This window comes from Bactrocera tryoni, chromosome 2 (genome assembly GCF_016617805.1).
Source record: "Bactrocera tryoni isolate S06 chromosome 2, CSIRO_BtryS06_freeze2, whole genome shotgun sequence".
NCBI classification, from domain to species: Eukaryota; Metazoa; Arthropoda; class Insecta; order Diptera; family Tephritidae; genus Bactrocera; species Bactrocera tryoni.
The window spans coordinates 9,454,962-9,478,264 of NC_052500.1; the positions used below are offsets into that span (position 1 = coordinate 9,454,962).

Here is a 23,303-nt window from a genome sequence, read left to right on the forward strand (position 1 = left end):
AATTTAAGAGTGTTGTAGAATTTAATAATATAATAAAAAAATCGATTTTTTGAAACCCGTAAACCCATGTAACTCCTTAAACCATAAAAACTGAGTATATCGCCAAAATATTGCCTACATTTCGGCGCAATGGTATAATTGAACAATATCGGAGCACACTTCTGAACTAAAATTTTTTAATCTTCAACTCTAGTTACTCATTAAATAGAAAGAGGCCAGCTCTTTATACGAAACCAACATATTTTCCAATAAACTAAATATATTTATTATTAATATTTTTCTGTTCTGCTTCCAGGTCTGCGTTATTCACGTCGTGTTCGTAGCATTATGTGTATTGGGTTGTATAACGCGAAGTTCTATACAAATATTCATCAGTCGCATAATCTCCTTCGTTGTTTCAATAATAATACTATCGAAGATGATCTATCAAATCGGCTATTTAACGCACGAGGATTACGATGTGAGATGTGTAAGTAACCACACAATACCAACTAAAAGCATTTTTAATTAATTTCTCTCTCTTTCTCTCTCTTTTACTTGCAGAAAGATGAGGACACGATACATGGCAACAGTGCCTTATGGTTCGGCTTGCAGAAAGCCGATGATACCACAAACGGCTTAATCGGTCTGATAAAAATGTATATCATATATATGATCGTTGTTACGCTGCACGCTGTTGTCAGCCTACGACAATTCCAAATGCGCGCAATGGCCGACAATGAGGACAAGGCGGAGACGAAAGTGCTCTTCCCGGCGACGGATCGCGCCAAAGCCGAAACGAATCTCAAATCAATGATACAGTATCTTTTCAATTATGGTTTTTATAAATTCGGACAAGAGATCTCGTTGATAATGCTCGTCACGACAATAGCTTATCGTCAGGATGTGGTAGCGATTTTCTATGTGGTCTGGTTAGCTGTGCTCTTGATGTTTAGCCGCGCCAGGCGCAGCTCCGTGTGGGGCATATTCCAAGTGTTCATTGCGTTGAGCATTTTTCTGCAATATTTAGTTTTGCTCGGATTGCCGCCGAGTCTGTGTATCGGTGGGTGAAAGTCGCATGTTTTTTTTTTTCTGTTTTTTTTTTTTTTATATTTACTCTACCATTCAATTCAATTTCAGATTACCCCTGGGAGAACTCGCGCTTCTCCGCACCCATACAAGGTTGGCTGCTGTTACCCGGTGGCATGCATTATGACCACACGAAAAAGCTGATCTTCGATTTCATTCTACTCCTATTCGTGACACGCCAAAAACGTATATTCCGCATTGAGCTGCGTTACGGCGATCAATATGCCGGCGGTTCAAATCGCAATGTGGTCAAAGATATTGAAAATTTGGGACGCGTGGCATTTGTGAATCCTACAAACGATTTCCTATCGCACGTGCGCAACTATTTGGATATATTCATGTACGCCGTGTTGTGTGGCTTCTTTTGGGTCACATTGGCCACGGTATTCTTGGCCGGCACGAATATGAGCGATTTCCTCACATTGGGTTATCTGATTGGCGCCTTCATCTTCCTATGGGAGGGCTCCGATTTCTATTTGCGTCCTATACAGCAAATTATCGGCCGTTGGCGTTGGTTGCTGGCTTATAATGTCTTCAATATTGTTGTGAAGACGTCTCTCGAAATGGCCGGTTGTCTATTTTTGAAAGATCTAACTAAGCATTGCTGTTGGCTTGTGCATTTATTGGGCGTATCATGCCATTTCCCCACGGACCCCATCATGAACGATCCACTCAGTAAGGACGACTCGGACTGTCCGGAAATAAATAAATCATCGATGCTGATGTGGGACACCATTTGCTTCGCATTCCTTATACTACAAATGCGCATATTTAAGTCACATTACTTCTGTCATCTGATTATCGACACGAAGGCGAATAGCATTTTGGCAACCAGGTAAATTTGTGCTCTAAGCATATTTTGAATCTTAATATTATGAAATTTTCATTTCTGCAGAGGTGCTGACATAATCGAGGACCTGCGCCAGAAGCAAATCGAGCATCGTCAACAGCATGAAAATGAGATTTTGGTAAAGATCAAGCGTAAGATGGAGCGCATACGCGCCACACAACAAAAAATGTTGAAACCCATAGATAAACCCACACATTTCGATGGTAAGTTGAATTTTCCACTTTTATGTTTACAAATTAATATCTTTAGCCCGTCTTTAAAACTGAAAAGAAATTTATGTTCTGTAGACATATGCCCTATATTTACATATGATTTTATATGATATATTCAAGGTAATGACATTTCCTTTAGTATTTCAGAGTGTTATATGTACATATATTTATTTATATACATATAAATACATATATATATATATATGTATGTACACTATTTTTGAAGTTTACATCTGAATATGAACTTAAAAGGCTCTTCAACTTTGAGGTTATGTCTGCAGTTATAATTTTGTATATATCTTCAGTGACTTGTAACAAAGTGTTCAGCGTATATTTGAGTTTATAAAGCATTTTTGGTTATAGTATGTACCCAGTACTCTTTGAAACTTTAAGGTTATGTCTGAAGTTATAAATTTCTATTTTTAATTTTGTTTTCTTGAGCGCTAATTGAGTTTTCAGCGCATATTTTAGGTTATAAAAAAATTTTTTTTTTGGATAGTAAAATCTCTCTCAAACTGAAATTGTATGCCTGCAACTATACAAGTACATCTCGATTTTTAAAATATTGAAATTATAAAAAATATTTCTTCTTCTAAAAAATATTTACAATAATAATTTTTGAGCCATAATTTAGTGTTTCAGATAACATTTTATAACAAATTTTTGGAAAGTAAGCTCTTTCTCTCTCCCTCAAATTTCAAGGTTATGTTATACATTTTGATATTAATTTTTCCTTTTTCAACAATCATTGGATATTTAAAACATATTTTTGATTATAAAAAAATTAGATTTTTATAATTTTTGTACATTTAAATTTAAAGATGTTGAATTTAACCCATCGGCGTAAAAATATTTTTTTTTTTTTATTTTTATATAGAGAGAAAAAAAAAATTTAATTGATTACTTGTAACCCTACTTTTTGAAAAAATATATTATATTATGTTTTTAATTTTATATAGAGATAAAAAATAGTTTGCTATTCTAACCCTACTTTTTGAAAAAATATTTTAATAATTTTTTTTTTAATTTTATAAAGAAAAAAATATTAGATTGATTAATTCTAAATCTACTTTTTGAAAAAATATAATACTATATTATATATAGTATGTATATTTTTTTTAATTTCATATTGAAAAAATGTTTGGTTAATTCTAAATCTACTTTCTGATAAAAATTTTGGAATACTTTCCTATTTTATATTATTCATTTAGAAAACTAGAAGAAAGTATAATATAAAATATGCTGAAAGCAAATACTTTTCCATGCCGTATGAGTTTTATAAAATTGAGGTTATGTAAGCATTCAACATTTGTCTTCCTTACCATAGCTTTCAAGATATTAACTAATATCTTCGGTACTGAAAGGTTCATAGATGCGCTTTGAAAATAAATTAAAAGGCCAATAAGGCCTTGAGCATAATTTTTTTCTTAAGGGGTTACATGGGTTTCCTCGGGTAAAAAACAGCATTTTTTTCAAAAAATTTTTCTCTCATTTAAGAAATAAAATTTTTTTAATAGAATTTTTTATTGTTACAAAGGTACACTATTAACAAAGAAACTCTGAAATTTTTGAGAAAAAATATTTTAAATTCAGTTATAGCGACGCCATTTTCGGAAAAAAATGCGCCCAAGTTGGCAGTATAAATCCTTACATCATCTAAAGTAAAACAAAATACGTGTTTTAGTTAAAACCTTAACTTGGAACTTGGACAAAGGGAAAAAAACTGAAAATTGGATTTTTGAAAGACATTTTTACAAAAAAATTAAAATTTGAGTGAAAATTTCGCGACATTTTTCCGAAGAAAGAACCTTTGTCCAAGTCTTCAAGAATTGTATCTCAAAGACCTGTGTAATTTCATGAGGATCGGTAGAGTTGCTCTCAAGAAATCCTTGCAAACGACTTCAAAAACACTTTTAAAAACGGCGCACTTAGCCTAGCTTACCTCGAGCGCACAAGTTCTCAAGGCTGTATCTCCGAAACTATTACTCTCATCAACTCAAAAATTTATTATTATTATATTCTAGAGGTGCTATAGAGTTTAATAAGACAATAAATCGATTTTTTGAAACCCGTAAACCCATGTAATCCCTAAAGGTCTGGAATGACATTTATGTAAATATAACTGTAAAGCCATTTATACTCTCTTTGTAATATTTTTTGCGGTGAGAATGAGATTTCATATTAAGCGAACTGATATTTTATGTCTTAATGGAGTTATATTATTGAAATTTCATATCGTTAAAAATGTATATAGTGATTACGGTATTTTGTACTATTTATCTAAGTTCTTCCAAAATTTAACTCCAATATTCTTACTTGAAATTCTAATTTTTATCGCTCGACTGTATTGCGCACCGTAGTTTTTTTGACCGCCAAGTACCACCGCGTCTACTTTTAAGCGCGCTTTTTGCCGTCAGTGAAATTTTAATTTTATTTTTGTTTTGTCGAGTGCATTTTTCAAAATAATTTTTGTACGAAAAATGTAACTTGATGCGTCTAAGTTTGATTTCAAAAGTTTTATGCAAAAAAGTTTAACTAAACTCGTGTATACGAGCAACAACACACACACACACACCGGATGCACAAGCACAACTACAACAAAAACACTCTAAATAATCTATGCTGCCGCAGCCACTGCCGACACTGAGTTGAAGCCAACGATACACGTAGCGCCATTGGCGCATCAAAGTAGTTTCGCCTCGTGTCAGGGCTCAGGGTATCACACACCCGACGACGACGATACCAGCGACTCGAGTTCAACTTCGCGAACGCATAGCAGCAGCAGCAGCAGCGTCAGTAGCGGAAAAAGCAAGAAAAAAGGTGAGAAGGTGCGCCGCGATAAGCGCATGCGCCATGATGATGACAGCGGCAGCGATACCAGCACCGAGGAGTGCGTGCACCTTATCGATAATGATACGGTGCAGCACAAGATACGCATTGAATTCGCCGACTATGGTGGCTCTGAGGCGGCTGCAGACTACGCGGATGTGCTTTCACAAAGCGAGGCCACCGACAACGCGCTGGCCGAGGATGTTGCGGTTGCTATGCGCTTGCGTTTGCCAGAAATCGATATTCAACCACACACGCAGGTAAGTAGCACTATGATGCATATTTTCTTTAACAAAACCCTACAATTACTTTAATCCAAAAACCACCTGCTAATATTGTGAAGCCCACCACACCCACTTCGGATCACACCACTATACCGTTAGATGGTTTTCTGGACGTGCAACGCATGTCATTCGGCTCGGGACCCAATTCGGATTTGGCTGCCGCCATACGCGAGGAGGACTCGGAAATTTCGAATGAGGTCTTCTCACCGCCCACTTATGTAACTTGCAACTAATTCACTTGCCAGTGGCTTAATGCTCGTTTTTATCGTTTGTGTGTATAAATTTTCTAGGACTCCGTACAGCAGCCCACATTGCTGCACACTTTAATGGTGCCAGTGGCAACCTCAGCCAGCCTCAATGTGAATGTTAGCGGTGCCAGTTCAAATATCTCTTCGAATTTGATCACGGATGGTGCCGCCGGTAGCACTGGTAGACATCGTCGTCAATCATCGGTTAATGTTGTGTCGTGGAATGAAACGGTTTCGGTGCAATGTGCACCCGATGAAAATACCGATCCCGCTGATGAAGTAGGCTTTGTATATAAAACTGTAGCCAGCAGGAAGAGGTGTTTGACGAAAGGGATGTTTTGAGATTTATTATTTTAATACCATTTTGCCAAGTCAGTGAAAATATTGGTTTTAGACTTTCTAAAACCCTCATATTTTTGTTGGTGAAACTACGATGTAGAATGCCGTGAGAGTTTCAGAGATTATACGGTCTCTTATACCCAAAAGTGCCACATAATCTAAATAGTTATCGACAAAATGTCGGCGTGAAACTCGGTTCAATTGCGTTTCGTGGACCTATTGAGGTTATATCGTTTCGTTATTGTTGTAATATCGGTTTTAAAATCCTGATTGAAGTAAATCTTGATGCTGACTATGAAAGCGTTGGCATTCATGAACGCAGAAAGAGTAGAAATCGACCTGAAATGGGTCCGTCTTGGAAACCTTGCCCTGAAGTAAAGCGAATACGGTCTCTGGGTAAGAGAAAATCCATGATTGAAGGGGAGAATGTTTTAACGGGTATACGACTAACTTAGATGACGATCCCTATATGGTGCGAGGGCATTTTAAACTCTCATTAAAACCTAAAAATCCTAAGAGATCAATAAAGCCTTTTAGTTCTTCTTCTTCTTTACTGGCGTAGACACCGCTTACGCGATTATAGCCGAGTTAACAACAGCGCACCAGTCGTTTCTTCTCTTCGCTACGTGGCGCCAATTGGATATTCCAAGGGAAGCCAGGTCCTTCTCCACTTGGTCTTTCCAACGGAGTGGAGGTCTTCCTCTTCCTCTGCTTCCCCCGGCGGGTACTGCGTCGAATACTTTCTGAGCTGGAATTTCGTCCGTCCGGACAACATGACCTAGCCAGCGTAGCCGCTGTCTTTTAATTCGCTGAACTATGTCAATGTCGTCGTATATCTCGTACAGCTCATCGTTCCATCGAATGCGATTATCGCCGTGGCCAATGCGCAAAGGACCATAAATCTTTCGCAGAACCTTTCTCTCGAAAACTCGCAACGTCGACTCATCAGTTGTTGACCTTTTAGTTGATTATATCTAATTCGGTAGTTCTCGACTTTATGGGACATAGAAATTAGTTATTGTCATAAGAGGTCTTTCAGATTTACATAAATAGGTTGCTGTTGGTATTGTTGTTGTAGCGGCAGAATTCTGCCGAGTTACCAGTCCTTGACCAGACAAAAATTCCGAGTCCGTTCCGTTTACGTAGACCCAACTGTCGTGGGAACGGTCGTACTTAGGTTGAAATATATACTAAATAACGTTCAACAAGCTAAAAAAAATCCCTTTCGTCAATCACTTTTCCCCTTGACTGCCAGTTTTGACCGAAACACTGTGACATATCTCAAGTTAATACTAAAAATCACAATTTTTCCACGCAGCCTTCGGTGGAGGTGCCCGTTACAATGCGTGAGAAGTCGCTGCATCGGCGTCACCTCAGTCTCGGCAATGCCACATATCCGTTGGATGAGGAAAGTATGCTGCAGAATGGCAATCGTCGCTACAGCAATGTGTCTTGGGCACGTGACGCCGAGGCGCAGCGCACCAAAATGCGTCCGCACAGTTGGGGACCCGTTGGTACGGCCTATTATTTGGATTCGTTGATGGGCGAACCCGTCGATACGACGCTGCATGGACAATGTGATTTGGAGTTTAACATTATCTTTTCTCTTATTGCCCGATTTTTTCGAATTTAATTATAGTAATTTTGTAAATTGTATATAAATTAGCGAAAAATGTGTGATAACAGACAATAAAGTTCACTTAATTCAAACGAAAAATGAAGCACTGCATTTTGTAAATAACACGAAGAAAGTTTTTTCGAATGCCAAACGTCGTTTTATTGCGTACTTCGCTACACTGACTAACAAAAATGCTGTACAAATGTAAAAAGAAGTGTGTAAATATTTTAAAGCATTGCGTAATGCTAACATTTTTCTCGCAAGTGTGACGTAGTTGAAACGTACCGTAGGTGAACGTCTTAAAAGTTTGAATTTCATATTATTTTTTTTTTATAAATATCCTTAAAAATTATAAAAATTGTATATGCGTAGACTTTTTCAATAATTTTTTTTTATATAAAAAAGTAAAGTGCTGCCACTAGTCTGCCACAACGATGACTACGCAGCAAAAGCATTTAAATCGCCATTTATGTAATAAGCCTGGCTTCAGTAGCGTACTTTTATTATCGCCGTCAGCACATTTTCTTTTGCTTTCCGGCATCTTAATTAACGTTAATTATTTAAGTTTGATATTCAATTCATTTGTTTGTATGCTTATTACGTTTATTTTTTCTTTGAATATTTATTTTTTTCGAATACTTCTAGAACATGGTGCTCCGAGCAAACCGCACAAACGGAAAGAGATTAAGTTACACGGACCTGGTAAAACCCATTTATTTTATACTCGCTTAAAAATATTACAAAATATTCATTTTATATATACACACAAATATTGATTTAATTATATGTTTAAACAATGTACTTCTTGCTATTATGTTTATTTTAGTTTAGTCCCTTCTTCGTTTATGCACAAATCGCTTTTTATGTACCTTAATTCGCATATATTTATATTTGAAAATTTTTATTAATATTTTCTCCCAAAAAAATTGGCATACCATTTTTGCTAATGCATTGTATATATGTATGTACCTATGCGAGTTTTTTTCTTGTAAATATGTATATGCGTATGAGCTTGCTTTCTTCCTAGTTTATCACTTTTGTGTTAAACGAGTATTTTACTTATTCCCTTATGCTCTTTCGTATATTTGTATGTATGCGTCTGTTATACTATTTTCTATTCGATTTATGCATATGTATATTTGTGTGTCCGATTTTTTTCCTTATTATATACATATCTTAGGTAGTAGCTGAAAATATTTTTTTCTACAATTTTTTTCTGATTGTTTTTTTTTTTTTTGTTTTTTTGTTTTGTTTTTTATACAAAATATATCCTAGAGTGTTTCAAAACTTATTTATAATGTATTATGCTCATATATTACTTATTTGTATTTTTTTAAAATTGTTACATAATTTTAATTATTGCCTACCTATCATAGTAATAATTTTAACTAACATTTAAAGTATAACTTCTTTAAAGTATGAAAAGACCCTCAAATATACAAAACTTTCATATTCCTTCATCACTCGTATAACAAATATTAAACTTGACATCATATATTGTTAGGTTAGCTTATACCAGTAACTATAACTATTCTTATAACTTTTTCATATTCCTTTATCATTCTTATAACTAAGATATCTCGCCATCATATAATTCTAGGTTAGGTTATACATATTAATACTCGGTACAAAAATATTCCGTTTTTTAATGGTTTTTTGAAGATATCATTCTATTCACCCTCATAAGTCCACATCTTAGTGTAAAGAACATTCTTAGAGCTAATCAAGTTATTTTAGCTTAGCTAATAATATTTTAGTAGCACTACCCTTGAATATCAGCCATTTATACCAACTATTTCTTTTAAAACCAAAACCTTATGTGTAAATGTTAAACTTTCATGTTCCGTTTCTTAAAAAGTTTAAATTTAAAAAAGTGTAAAAAATAGACATCTGTTTTGTAAAGTGTTCTTTCAAATATAAGTTTGTGACCTTTAATATTTTTTTTTAAATTTAATTTTCTATAACTCTTTGTCGTGTCTTAAGTACTTCAAGGAAGAATCCATGTACTATTACCGGTTTATTACCGTTTTCCACCAACCACCCACAAAAAATAGGTGTCAAAGGTCTAGCTTATTTCAATTTTTTTAGTTGTCTTTATTCTTAATACATATGTATGTATGTATAGTATATACAATCTTCCAACTATTTTTGACTTCATCGCGGATATATTTTTGTAAATGTCAGACTATTGGTTAGGTAGTGAGTCAGATTTATTTCTTTTTCTTTGTACCTCCCTAGTACAGGCGATAGCCACACGTTGGATAAATCTACCACTAAAATTTTAAAGCAATCAATTGAACCAGTTTTGAGAAATCGTGGGCGCTAATTTAAAAAAAAATGTAGTTTCGAAGAAGTACGTTTGAAAATTCAGTTGCATAGGCCTTTAAAGACCTTGTTTTCTCACACCTGTAACTTTGCAACCACATTAAATTTCAGAAAATTATTTTATCAGCAAATTCTATGAATGCTCTATATTGGATTTATGCAAAAAAAAAGAAACCGTCACACGGGATAACCCACTTAAAGCCCATCAGAGTGACAAATCGAACTGCTATTCGCCTAAATGTAGGCAACATCCTTTTATCTAATATTGCGTATATGAAATTAAAGCACTTTTTAGCGATGTACGCCATGAGAAAGGAATCGATTTCCAATCAAATTAAATATCTGCCTCTTTTTTACATTAAAAACAACTAAATTAAAGAAAATTTAAAAAATTTTTTAATTATGGAAAATTCCAATTATATTTTTTATTGTTGAAAAGAAAACGGACTGAAGTAAAACAAAGCGTTGAAAAGAGTTATGTTTTTTTACACAATAACAAATGTTATTAAGGGGTTAAGTGAGTTTCAGAGGTACAAAAAAGGTATTTTTACGATTTGTGTTTTAATATAAGTAATCATATATTTTTTAACATAATATGGCATATCAAAGGTACATATTTTAACAATGTCTTCTGAAATTTTGATGTAAAAATGTTGAAAACTCAGCCGTTGAGACTTCATCTCCCTCGGTGTCTCACACAAAAAGTGCTCTCGCCGTGGACAGCAAAATTTATTATTGGTTCATCTAAAATTAGAAAAGCTAAACACAATTCGTTAATACATCTCGTTAATACAATCTCGTTTTTGAACGAAGGAAATAAGAAAAATATTAAAATATTCCTTTTTTTCTCAGACTTTGAACAAAAAATCTCAATTGTAATGAAAAAAAACTTCGTTCAATAACAAGACAATTCGAACTAAATCGGTTCATAACTTTTCGAAAAATCGTGTCCATCGACTTCAAAAACAATAAGACAAACAAAAAAATATTTTTTTTTTTAAATTTTCAAACCCACTTAACTCCTTAAGCTGAAATTCTTAAAAAACTAGCAATTTTAAAAATATAATATAAAGATTCTGAAACTGTAAATTTGTATTGAAATTAGTAAATAATCATATTTTTTCTTCTAGAAGTTACAAAATTAACTCATATATTAAGTTTAGGCATGTTATTTGAGCATTTATTGTTTTTTAAGTGTGCTTAGTATATATTTTTTTCGAAAAGATTTAATGAGTTATGCATTAATGTAAATAAATTTACTTACATTTTTGTGCTATAAGAGGAATAAATTTAAAAAAATATTTGCTAAAAATAGCAAATATAAAATATAAATAATTAACGGTTCTTATTGTCACAACAATTCTTAACTATATTTTTAAAAAGTTATTCAACATTAAAAAATTTACTGAAAACCAATTAAAAGGTTCATTGTACCATAACAATTTTTTAACCACATTTTTGAAAATTTCTTCATTATCAGAAAATGTATTTATATCCGATTGTAATTAATATTTCTACTAATCGTACATTACCTTTAACAAATTATTTATAATATTAGTATAATTATATAACTCTATGTATATTTACTCCAAATTTTCTTAGAACCACAATCATCCCATTTGATTTAAGCTTCAAATTCCCCGTATTTTTTTCACATTAAAAACAGTATTTTTAATCGTAAGTGTTATTTTGCATATTTTTGTTTCCTTAGATGCGCCCGATGCGCCTGTAGGTACTGTTGTCGTTGAACAATTAAGGCTGCCACATAAGAAAGGTTTAATTTGTGTTCCACTTTTTTTCATGTATGAAACAGTTTTGGTTGTTGTGGAAAGTTTAATCAATTTTGAAAACCAATAAACAACAATGAGCAATAAAATCGCCATGCAAAGTACTAAACACACGCGTTTACCCGGTGGCTGAGCCCCTGCCAAACTAACAAAGAACCGTTTAAACCACTCCAGCGGCTTTTATCACGCACCTAACTGTATATTACTTCATATACAGCTATAAAAAACAATTATTTACGCTGTAATTTCTGCAAATCGCGCTTCTACTACTACATACATACACACATAACGTAGTTATTTACTAAAAATTAATATAGAAATGGAGTAAAAATTAAAATAAGTAAAGTTAATAAATGTAAAAATTTAGTTTTGGTGTCGGTTAAATAATGATTAGCTTAACATCGTTAGCCTGATATATTATTTAGATTCGAGTAGCTTTTCGAAGGCCACTGCCGCGGCATTCTTAACCATAGCTACTACTTATAGCTCTGTCTTAGCTTCTATAAATCATTTGATCGCGTGTGTGTAACAATTGCTTACATTACTTGTAATTAGTAATCGTATTTGTACATTACTTTATATATATCTAAGTTTTCAATGGCTGTTCATACTACTTGTATACTTGTCTGGTGTTATGTTTTGCTTTATTTGTACATATTTACTTACAATCTTAACAATATATATACCTATATACTCATGTAATTGCTTTTAAACCTATTTATTGGATCTTATGCACGCCTCTGAAACTTTTATACTAATTGCCCACTTTCTTTTCAATTTAATCCTTCAACACGTTTAGCTGTACGCGCTGGCGATTACTATATGTTCGAGGATGTTGACGATAAGTTCGAATTGGACGTGATCGATGATGAGCAAGATTTCCTCTCCGAGCAGGAGAGTGAGAGGAAATTGCAGCGACGCAAAACGGTCATACACGTGAGTATAGAAAAATATTAAATCACACCATATATATAAATATGTATAAGTATGTCTGTATTCAACTAGTATTTTGTATAAATAAGCTAACTGTTGAGCTACATAAAGACATGCCTACAAACAAATGTAGTATTTAAGCATATGCAACGTAATTGCTGTAGCCGCAAAGTTGGTAACACTCGGCTAAGTGAAAGTACAGTGGGTGTCACAAATATTCATGCGATTGTATTTAATTGTTTATGGACACATTTAATTATTAATATTGACTTAGTTAATTTTTATCTAAATGAAATACATTTATCTGTTATATATTTTTATTTACTAAAAGCAACAGTACTGAAATAATATACATATGTAGATCTAAATAGATTTTACTTTTACGCAGAAAAAAAATTAAAAACCCTACTACCCCTTAAGGAATAGCTAAAAAAAAATAACAATTTAATTAATAGTAATTTTTTCGAGCTTTTTTATTCGAAAATTTTGTATTTAATCATTTATGACCAAATTTAATTATTAATATTGAATTCATTTATTTTTGTGCTGGAAATTTTTGATTCAAAAATTTCGGATTAAAAATTTAATTCAAAATTGGTATTAAAATTTTAAATTCGAGCTGTTTTTTTATAAAAAAAATTAATTTTGAACCATTCAAAGGTCATTGAAAACCCAAGACAAACATCTAAACGCTAGTAGCCTAAATGTAGGCAACATTCCTTAAACTAATTTACCGTGTTTGAAATTAGTAAGGACCTATTTAGTGATTTTAGTGATGCACGTCATCAAAAGGTAAAATATTTCCAATAAAATTAAATATTTGTTAACTTTAATTATAAAAAATTTAAAAATTTTCGATTTTTTTTAAACTGTAACTACATATATGTAATTATAACAAGAAATGCGACTTAAATAATACAAAATTTGGATAGGAGGTTATCATTTTGCTCAATAAAACATGTTTAATTACCTAAAATTGTTGAAAAATTTGGAATTTTTAATTAAAAAATTTAATTAATTTAAAAAAAAAATTCGAATTTGGAATTTTTAATTAAAAAATTTAATTAATTTTAAAAAAATTTCGAATTTCTTCGAAAAAATTAAATATTTAACTTTTTACAAAAATCAAAAAATTTTATTTTTTTTTTCTAACTGTAGCCAATTGTAACTAAGTTTTTTATTTTCACCAAGAACCTACTCTACGGAACCTAAAATTGTTGAAAAAATTGGAATTTTTAATTTGAACATTTAATCAATTTTAAAAATTTTCGAATTTTGAACAGCACAACTGGGAAAAGATTTCGAGAAAAATAAATTTTAATCCTTTTTATAAAAAATTTCAAAACTTTCGCATTTTTTTGTACCTATAGCCAGTTTTAACTATATTTTTATTTTCAAAAAGAAACGCGATTGAAATTGAACAAAATTAGGAAAAGGGATGATCTTTTTGTTTTTTGCTCAATAAATAATGTTTATTAATGTAGAATTGTTAAAGAATTCGATTTTTAATGTAATAATTTAATTAATCGTAAAAATTTTCAAAATTTGGTCACCACAACTGGGAAAAGAATTCGAAAAACAGTTTTTTTTTAAATTATAGGAAGTTTTAAAAATTTAAAATACGATTGTATTAATTTTTTTTTTTTTTGATAAAATTTAAAATATTTTCGAATTTTATTATGGTAATTATAGCCAATTTTAATTGTATTTTTTATTTTCTAAAAGAAACGGTACTGAAGTAATATAAAATTTGCAAATACATAGTGTTTTTACACAGTAAAAAGTTTAAAAACCGCACTCCCCCTTAATAAATAATTAAAAATAATAACAATTTAAGTATTGTAATTTCTTCGAATTTTTCACACTACAATTGGGAAAATATTTCGAAAAAACAAAATTAAATTTTAAACTTTTTTTATAAAAAAGATATTTTTTTATACGCGATCATTTTCTACATTTTTTTATAATTATAGCCAATTCTGACAGTATTTTTTGTTTTTTAAAAAATGAACAAGACTTAAGTAATACAAAATTTTGTAAATAGATTGGCCTTTTACCCATTAATTCTTTTTTTTAATACTTTGAAATTGGGTAAAAGTTAATTTTTTTTTTTATTTATAACTACTCTATTCAATCCCTTTGAATTCATGATGATAAATTATTTTTTTAATAATTTTTTCATTAATTTTTTTTTTATTTTTTTTCATACAACGGTAAACATTTTTTTTTAATCTAAATTTTATTTACAAAAATTATAAAAAAAATATACAAAAAAGGAAAAAAAAGTTTATATTTTTACTAATTTTACTTATTTATCAAAACAAAAAGTAGTCACTAACGAATATAGTTGACACTCATTGTACAAATTTTATAAAAAAGATGCTAATATTTCTACTAAATTAATCTATTTAAACACTTGCTGCCCAAATTCGGACGCTTTTCAAAATTTTTAACAAACTGAACACACACAAAAACTCACTAACACTTTCAAACACATTGAAAAATACCAAAAAAAGGTTTGGAAGGACATTCAAACCGCCGAATTTCGTCGTCAAGTCTATATGCGTCAGCGTTCATACGCTTCGGCGCCTGGCTCACGCATTGGTATAAAAATCGACGAAGAATTAGAGAATGAAGACGCTCAGGAGGCGGGCGCACGCACATCAACACTCTCCGAGCCGCACGATTACACGGTGCCGCCGCGTTCGGCCAGCGGCTTCTTTGTGAGTTAACGAATTTGCTGAAATTAGAACACAAAAATAAATAAATAGTCTCGATGTGTCTCGCTGTGATGCACCCACTCACTTACCAAAATGGACCCCCCAAAAAATGCTGTATATATTCGTACAACATTTGTAAAAAAGAATCACAACTTTTAGTATCATCTGTCCTTTGTCAGTGTGTAAATGCAATCAGATTTCGCTTTAAACACTTTTTATGCTAAATTTTATTTTGACTCTCGGAGCGTTAGGCGTTTACCTTCGACCACAAAATATTTGCAGTTCTACGCAATACCGCTACGTACCGTTAAGCTGCTGCTAATATAAGTGTTTCAAATAAAAATCCCACCAATTACCCACAAATCACATATACACACATAAAATCACATATACACATAAATATTTTACTAAGAGCACACATTTAATTCGTTAATCTGCAGCAAAAAAAAAATGCCACACATTAGAAGTCACATCTCTCACTTAGTGAACGCTTACACACTTTAGTTTACTACACTTATGCTTTTACAGTTAATTCTCTTATCACTAACACAAACACACACTTTAAAAGTATTCACATTATATATATAGACACATTTATTTAATAAGCAGATTCCTAAAACTTAAATTTAATGTTGCCAGTAGTAATACACCAATCTGCATAAGGCTAAGCACATGGTGAGGCGCAATTTAGTGCCTTTCGAAGTGAAACTCAAAGTATGAAAAACAAAAGGTCGTTTTCCCAATGTGTGGTTAGTAACCAGTTAAGTAAGGTTAACCAGAACTTAACTGACAAATGGTTGCTAACCAGATTGACTCTTCATTTATTTCATTTTCTCTTAAACAAACTATTACTCTCCGCTCCACCGTGCTTAGCCTAAGCTATAGGCTATAAAATTATAAAATGCCAACAATTCCAAGTATTGAATGCACATTATATATCACATGTCTATATAAATATTTACCACACACATAACCACATTTTATTAAACAACCTTCCTTAATGTTAGTGTTGCTTTTTTAAAAACCGTTTTTCGTATTAAAAAATTATAAATAAATAATTTCATTCATATCTGCAACAGACCGACATTAAGCGCAAATCCGAATCAGAGCCATCGACCAGCAAGGAAGCAAAAGAGGCTACAGAAATGGAGGAAAAGAAAAAGAAGGGCGATGTTGTCGATTCCGAGGAGTCTGAAGATGGTAAGCCGATATTTTAAAAAATTAAAAAAGCTTTGTGTTATATATGTATTAATATTTTTATTTTTTATATTTTCGATTTTTGAAAATTTTCAAAAAAAAAACTAAATTTTTCCCCAATTTTTGGTCGTCTTTGTCTGCCAAATCTGACTTTTAATCAAACAACGGGTTCAAATATTAAAATTATTTTATTACTTTCTGCAGATTTGGAAGCAAATCCAATCGTTCGTCTACTCGAAGGTTTTCTGGTGTCTGTAACAATTGGCTTACATCGCTTGTCACGCAATTACCGTTATGTTAATAAGATAATGTCGAATGAAAAGCGTTTGTTGAAGGTAAAATATTTCTTAGATTTCATGATATAAAAGAGAAGCTACTTCCATTTATTAACTAATGGCTACTTTTTGCTGAGACTATGATACTTAGATATTTATTTCTAAAAGATTTTAATAAGTGAAAAAAATTTATAGAAATTCACAAAACCTATTACTCGTCATTCTCCTTTATATCATGATATTTGTTACTAACTAATAGAATACATATATCTTTATCTACACTTAAATGTTTTTTTTTTTCAGGAAACTCACAGCGTCAATTTGGTCTATGCAACCGACAGCTCCGTCTATGTGGACATCAAGGGCTTGTCGCCAAAGTATGTAAATCATAATTTCTCTTAGAGAAATGTTTTGCTTGTTGTTTTTGCAAAGCGAAATTTTAATTGTTTGGTTTTCGTTTAACTTTATGAGTGTTTAGCGTTTTTATAAGCGTTGGTTTGCCTTAATCGAAGTTCTGTGCTGTAATTTTATTTGCTTCAACTTTTCATTTGATTACTAGCTTAAATGTGTATTTTATTTAAGCGAGTATTACAGTCTAGCTAGAAACATAAATTTCAGAAAATTTTTGAAGTATCGTAAAAAAAGGCAAGTAAGGGTATACATGAGTTTCCTTGGGTAAAAACCGTATTTTTTCAATATTTTTTCTCATATAAAAAATTAAATATTTTATTTGAATTTTTTATTGTTACAAACATACACTATTAACAAAAAAATTCTAAAATTTTCGGAAAAAAAATATTTTAAACTCGGGCATTTCGATGCCATTTCCCCGTGACTCCTCGGGAAAAAGATGCGCCCACGTTGGCAGGAGAAGTTTTAGTTAAAACCTTAACTTAGAATTTGGACGAACGAAAAAAATTGAAAATTGGATTTTTGGCAGACATTTTTACAAAAAAATTAAATTTTCGCGTAATTTTTTTTCAAATAGTTTTAATCAAAAAAAATCCTTCATCCAAGTCTTGAAGAATTGTATCTCGAAAGACCTGTGTCAAATTTCATGATGTTCGGTTGAGTAGCTCTCAAGAAATCTTACCAACCGACTTCAAAAACACAGTTTCGAGAAAAAGGCGTTTAAAGACGGCGCACTTAGCCTAGCTAGCCTCAAGCGCACACGTTCTCAAGGCTGTATCTCCGAAATTATTTCTCGGAACAACTTGAAAATTTAGGACAATATTCTAGAGGTGTTGTAGAATTTAAACAGACAATAAAAAATAGATTTTTTGAAACACGTAAACTCAGGTAACCCCTTAAAGTTACAGTGCCGGCCAAACCGGTGTGGATGCCGGGTCAGCAAAATATCTATGTACATATAACTCCAAAAAAAATTGAATTTTGAAAAATACTCTTGCAAGGATATTCTTAAATGGTTAAATTTTGAAAATGTAAAAAACAACGATTTTTTTTTATTTTTAGACTAGAATACCCCCTTAAAGCTGGAAAAAAAATTATTAGACCCCGCATTTCCAATTTAAGTTTATTACAAATATAAAGTATGCTTAAGCAAAAAAAAACATCTGCAACTTTGATACTTTTTTTTTAATTTTTTAAATTTCTTTTATTTAATATTCCATGCATTAATATAATATTTAATTTTTTTATTAATTATATATTTATTGAAGTAATATTTTCTTTGGGCTTAATGGTTTTTAATAACAAATTATTTTATTATACTTCATTAATTTTTAATTAAAAAAAACTATAAAATATTGTTTCATTAACTTGAGTGCAATAAATAATGTTACAATGAGCTAGTGCCACCAAAACCAACGCTAAACAAAATATAAAAAAGTTATATACTATGTTATATTCATTTATTTATTATTCCAACTGGTATCGCAAATGATCAAAACTGGTCTATGCGTGGCTTATGGCTCACCAGCCTAACCTAACCTAACCTATATTCATTTATATATAATTATTTAGTTTTTTTGTTATTTATTTATTTATATTATTTTGTTCTTGTTTCTTTTTTTTGCATATACCTGCATATTTGTTTCGTTTGTGCCACCACATATACAATGCGTCGCGCCGCAACTTTCCATGTTCATCACCAATCGCCACCAACACGTTGCCTTCATCACCACAACAAAAAAAAAACAACTACAACGTTTTACGTGCATTATTATTTTTTATTCGTATTTTATGAATGTTTTTATGTTTACCGTTACTTATATACGATATTATTGCATTAGTGCTGAAAATGCGCAACTCGCTGGCTCGATTGGGTCGGCATCGATTGACACACAAAATGAAACGAATACACGACCATTACCACATAGTATAACGAATGTTACCGATTTGAATACGATCACCTCAGACACTACCACACCGTCACCCTTAGAATCACACATAAACAATACACAAGAGCAACAACAACAAGAGCAAACAGCGGATCCACATGCCATTATTGATATGTCAGTGGATACTGTGGATATGCGAAATGATAGGTAAAATGCAGTTTACCATAAAAAGTGATAAAAAGTGGGTTTAAAAAAGAAAACAAAAGAAAAGAGCATAATTTTGAAGATTATGTTATTTTATTTATTTATTTATTAATTTTTTTTTTTAATTAAAATAAATGTTTGTGATATTTTTTAAACCCACTTTTGTTCACATACACCGCCGCCACTTAGTTCCTACATGTTTGTATGTATTTAGTGTTAAAGTAGTTTTATTAAAAGTGCCAGCTTGTAACTTGTAAGCGCTAGTCTTTCTGTTGTACTTTTCTTATCAATATTTTTTTTTTTTAATTTTGTTTTTTATATTTATTTTTTTGTATATTTTTTTAACTCATTTGCTATAAAAAAAAATAATATTTATAATATAAGTATGTATCTACAAGTACTCATATATCACTACTAACACTTTCTTCATTTCTCATCATTCTCATATACTTTTAGTTACGACGAGGATGGTACGTCTATGCAAAAATCGTAAGTATTCGCCATAACCACAAATATTTCAAATTTATCAAAATCCATAAAACACTCTACAAAAATATATTAACTTATACTATGAATCGAACAGCTATATGAAGAATGCAGAATGATAAACTATTTTTTATTATTATTTCTTAATATTTTTCCAAATACTATTCCGAACGTCATAAATACTTTTAGACTTTCCCTTTATACTAAAGCTTTAAAGTTACATTTTTTCCTTATAGCTCATATTAATAGCTGTTAGCTAAAAAAATCAAAATTTCAAAATTATTCAAAAATTTTCAAAATTATCTAAAAAAATTTCAAAATTATCTACAAAATTTTCAAAATCATCAAAGAATTTTTCAAAATTATCTACCCAATTTTCTAAATTATCTACCAAATTTTCAAAATTATCTGAGAAGTTTTCAAAATTATCTACGAAATTTCAAAATTATCTACAAATTTTCCAAACAATGTAAGAAATTTTCGAAATTATCTATGAAAATTTCAAAATTATTAACAAAATTTTTAAATTATTTACGAAAATTTCAAAATGATTTACAAAATTTTTAAATTATCTACAACAATTTCAAAATTATCTATGAAATTTTAAAAATTATCTAAGAAGTTTTCAAAATTATCTACGAAAATTTCAAAATTATTTACAAAATTTTTAAATTATCTACAACAGTTTCAAAATTTTCTACGAAATTTTTTAAATGCTCTACAAAATTTTCCAAATTAACTACAAAGATTGCAAAATTATCAACGAAATTTTCAAAAAAATTTTAAATTTTTCAATATATCTTCGAAATTTTCTAATTTTCTCCGAAAATTTTAAAATTATCTACAAATTTTCCAAACAATGTAAGAAATTTTCAAAATTATCTACGAAAATTTCAAAATTATTAACAAAATTTTTAAATTATCTACTAGAATTTCAAAATTATTTACAAAATTTTAAATTATCTACGAAATTTTTAAAATTATTAACAAAATTTTAAAAATTATCTACAAAAAATTTCCAACTCCTCTCACCTAAAAGTATGCTAAACGTAACGTATTTTAAGCTACAATTTGAAGCTCGCATGAACGCTTTGCTGTATGCGCATTTTGAAGCAGCATACTTTTAGGATTCAAGCAAAATATTTTCCAAATATCAACTCTAAACGAATTAGTAAACATATTTAAAAAATATTATAAGTTTCACTTTCTCAAACTCTCTCGTATTGCCAATATTTTCAACGTCACATCATATCCGCCCCTCAAAAAACACGAAAACCAAATCCAAAACATACACACCCATACATTCACATATGTATACCAATATGTATGTTTGTATGTCTGTAAACTGCTGTGTGCGCATTTCCTTTATCTACTATTTTCCTAAAACCACCCACCTAACATCAGTCATAATTCGGTAGACTTGCCAAAGATTTGCATTAAGGCACCTTCATTCGATTGCAGTAACAACTATGTGGGGATGTTGAGTAAGCAATGGTCATATGAAAAGATGGACAGGTACTAATTATTAAATATACTTTTCAAATATCATCCCAATTTTCACCCTTCAAAGTAATTAGTATAACATTTTACTTCAGTGCCATTTTATTTTTCACGAAAGCAAAATTGCCAAAAAGAAATTATATTTAGTTTTCATTGGATGAAATTGCGCACGTTTTTTTTTACCTAAACCTTGAATTTTCAGTATTTCTAAAGCAAGTTATTTCTTTTCTGTCTTGAAGGCATAAAATTATTATTCATAGTTTTCCCAAAAATTGGCAAAAGTAGTTGACAAAATTCAATAATTTCATGATTTTTGTGTAAAAAAATTGGCAACTATGAACTACACAAAATTCAATATTTTCAAAAAAAAGTAAAAAGTATTCCGTTTACACCATCAAATTACAAACTAGTTCGAAATTCGTTGTCCCGTAGATATTGTACTTTTTATTTCTTTTTGGTCATAAATATTTTTTAGCTACAGAAATTATTCAAAATAGTTATGAAACCTTAAACTTATTTTTATTAGTATTTCAAATCTTTAGCGCATTAGTAGCATATGCTTTTACTATTTTCTCAACTTTACTCACCAAAGTAGCTTATTCCTGCTCAAAGCGTTCTAAGTGTCAACAAAAGGTTTAACACACTCGATTGTTCAAGAAAATTGCTTGAAGATATTTTACCAAGCATGAAGCAAGTTACTCGAAGCACTGCCTTATTTTAATCTTATTATTAAATAATTTTTAATTAATATTTCGAAAAAGAAAACATATTTTTTAAGAATTAAGAACTACTGATATTTATTATTGCTATAATTTTTGTTATTATTACTATTATTATTATTATTATTTCGACGTTTAACCAAATCTTTTTAAAAACGAGAAAAAACCTTAACTTCAGCTACAGCGAAGCATTGAACGAATGGACCTCGCCTGCGCTTAGCATGCGCTGGTCGCAGACCACCTTCGACACTTCGAGACCCTTTTGGCCTAGAGTAGTGCGCAGTAAATCTACTGAATTACTTGCCTTGAGCAAAGTTTCTCTTGCCGCAATCGTAAGAGTTTTAACTGGACACCATCCAATAGGCATCCATGCGGTAGGGCTAAGCAACTTGGCGAACGCTAGCTGTCAAAATTGTATGAAGGACGCTAGTTGTGCCAAAGTTGTATGAATGAGTGTGTGGTGGAAATATCTAAAGACTTTCTTCTTCATTGTTCAGCCTTTGTACAACTGAAACTGAAATATCTCAGCAGCCTTACCCTCGGCAAACCAGAAGACTGAGCCGAAATTGATACTGATAATATACATAAATTTATGATAGACTCAGAGCGCTTTGTATTATAATTCAATATATAGAAGTTGTTTATGGGTAGAGAGTATCTGTGAGCTTACTCGTCCAAAAAGTAGGTCAACGTTGTCTGCGCTGCCAAAGCTGTCCAAATAAGATTCTTGTTAGTTTTGACCTCGTAACTTAACCTTACTTAACCTACACCGAAGTGTATAGTTTAGGTTAGAGTAGTCTAGTACGCTAATAAGCGACGCATGGGTCTTTGCGATACCAGATGGATTTCCGTTGCAAAGTCAAGAGAGGAGTATTCTTCAGTTAGGAATGAATTTCAATAGACTCTGTGGCCTCACTATCGACACCTCTTCCAATGTTTTATACGGTGGAACCGCCAAATGCTTGAAGCATAGCCAAATTATCTTTTGTCGAGCTCTTTGCCTCAGTTTTGATAGATAGCAGCTTTAGTGGTCCAATAAATGCGCAGCTTCATTGAAAAACGACGTATGCAAAATTTCAGATCGTTATCTCAAAACGGTGAGACTACTAAACCAAGTCTTTATCTGTCACTCAAAGTACGTTTTTAGAATTTTCCCATCAGTATTCAGTATCAGTATTTTCCCATTTAAGATCTTAGCGAAGTCCTCTTTAAAGTTAAGACGCTTTTGAAGTGCTTATCTTCAAGACTTTTCAACTGAAATTAATCCAAATTTAACAATTTTATAATTATTTATTCTGTTCTTTATTACTTTACTGTTTATTTGAGTTATATTATTATTATTATTTTTATTATATTATTATTATTGGTATATATTTGTTATTATTATTTTTATTTTTTTTCAAGTGCAC

At 31.2% G+C, this 23,303-nt stretch overlaps 1 protein-coding gene across 7 annotated transcripts in view; it reads left to right on the forward strand.

Annotated features, from left to right (window-relative positions):
• LOC120767326 (piezo-type mechanosensitive ion channel component) overlaps window positions 1-23,303 on the forward strand; it is a 90,731-nt gene that overhangs the window by 57,723 nt on the left and 9,705 nt on the right. The window contains exons 14-27 of one of the 7 annotated variants that reach the window (XM_040093267.1): window positions 296-469; window positions 544-1,042; window positions 1,120-1,903; window positions 1,964-2,121; window positions 8,094-8,150; window positions 11,485-11,547; window positions 12,360-12,496; window positions 15,010-15,216; window positions 16,293-16,413; window positions 16,615-16,745; window positions 16,989-17,062; window positions 18,938-19,192; window positions 19,646-19,678; window positions 21,080-21,190. In XM_040093267.1, coding sequence (XP_039949201.1) covers window positions 296-469; window positions 544-1,042; window positions 1,120-1,903; window positions 1,964-2,121; window positions 8,094-8,150; window positions 11,485-11,547; window positions 12,360-12,496; window positions 15,010-15,216; window positions 16,293-16,413; window positions 16,615-16,745; window positions 16,989-17,062; window positions 18,938-19,192; window positions 19,646-19,678; window positions 21,080-21,190 — 2,804 coding nt within the window. The remainder of the gene's footprint in view (window positions 1-295; window positions 470-543; window positions 1,043-1,119; window positions 1,904-1,963; window positions 2,122-8,093; window positions 8,151-11,484; window positions 11,548-12,359; window positions 12,497-15,009; window positions 15,217-16,292; window positions 16,414-16,614; window positions 16,746-16,988; window positions 17,063-18,937; window positions 19,193-19,645; window positions 19,679-21,079; window positions 21,191-23,303) is intronic. The other 6 variants (XM_040093260.1, XM_040093261.1, XM_040093263.1 and 3 more) reach the window with 6 other exon arrangements.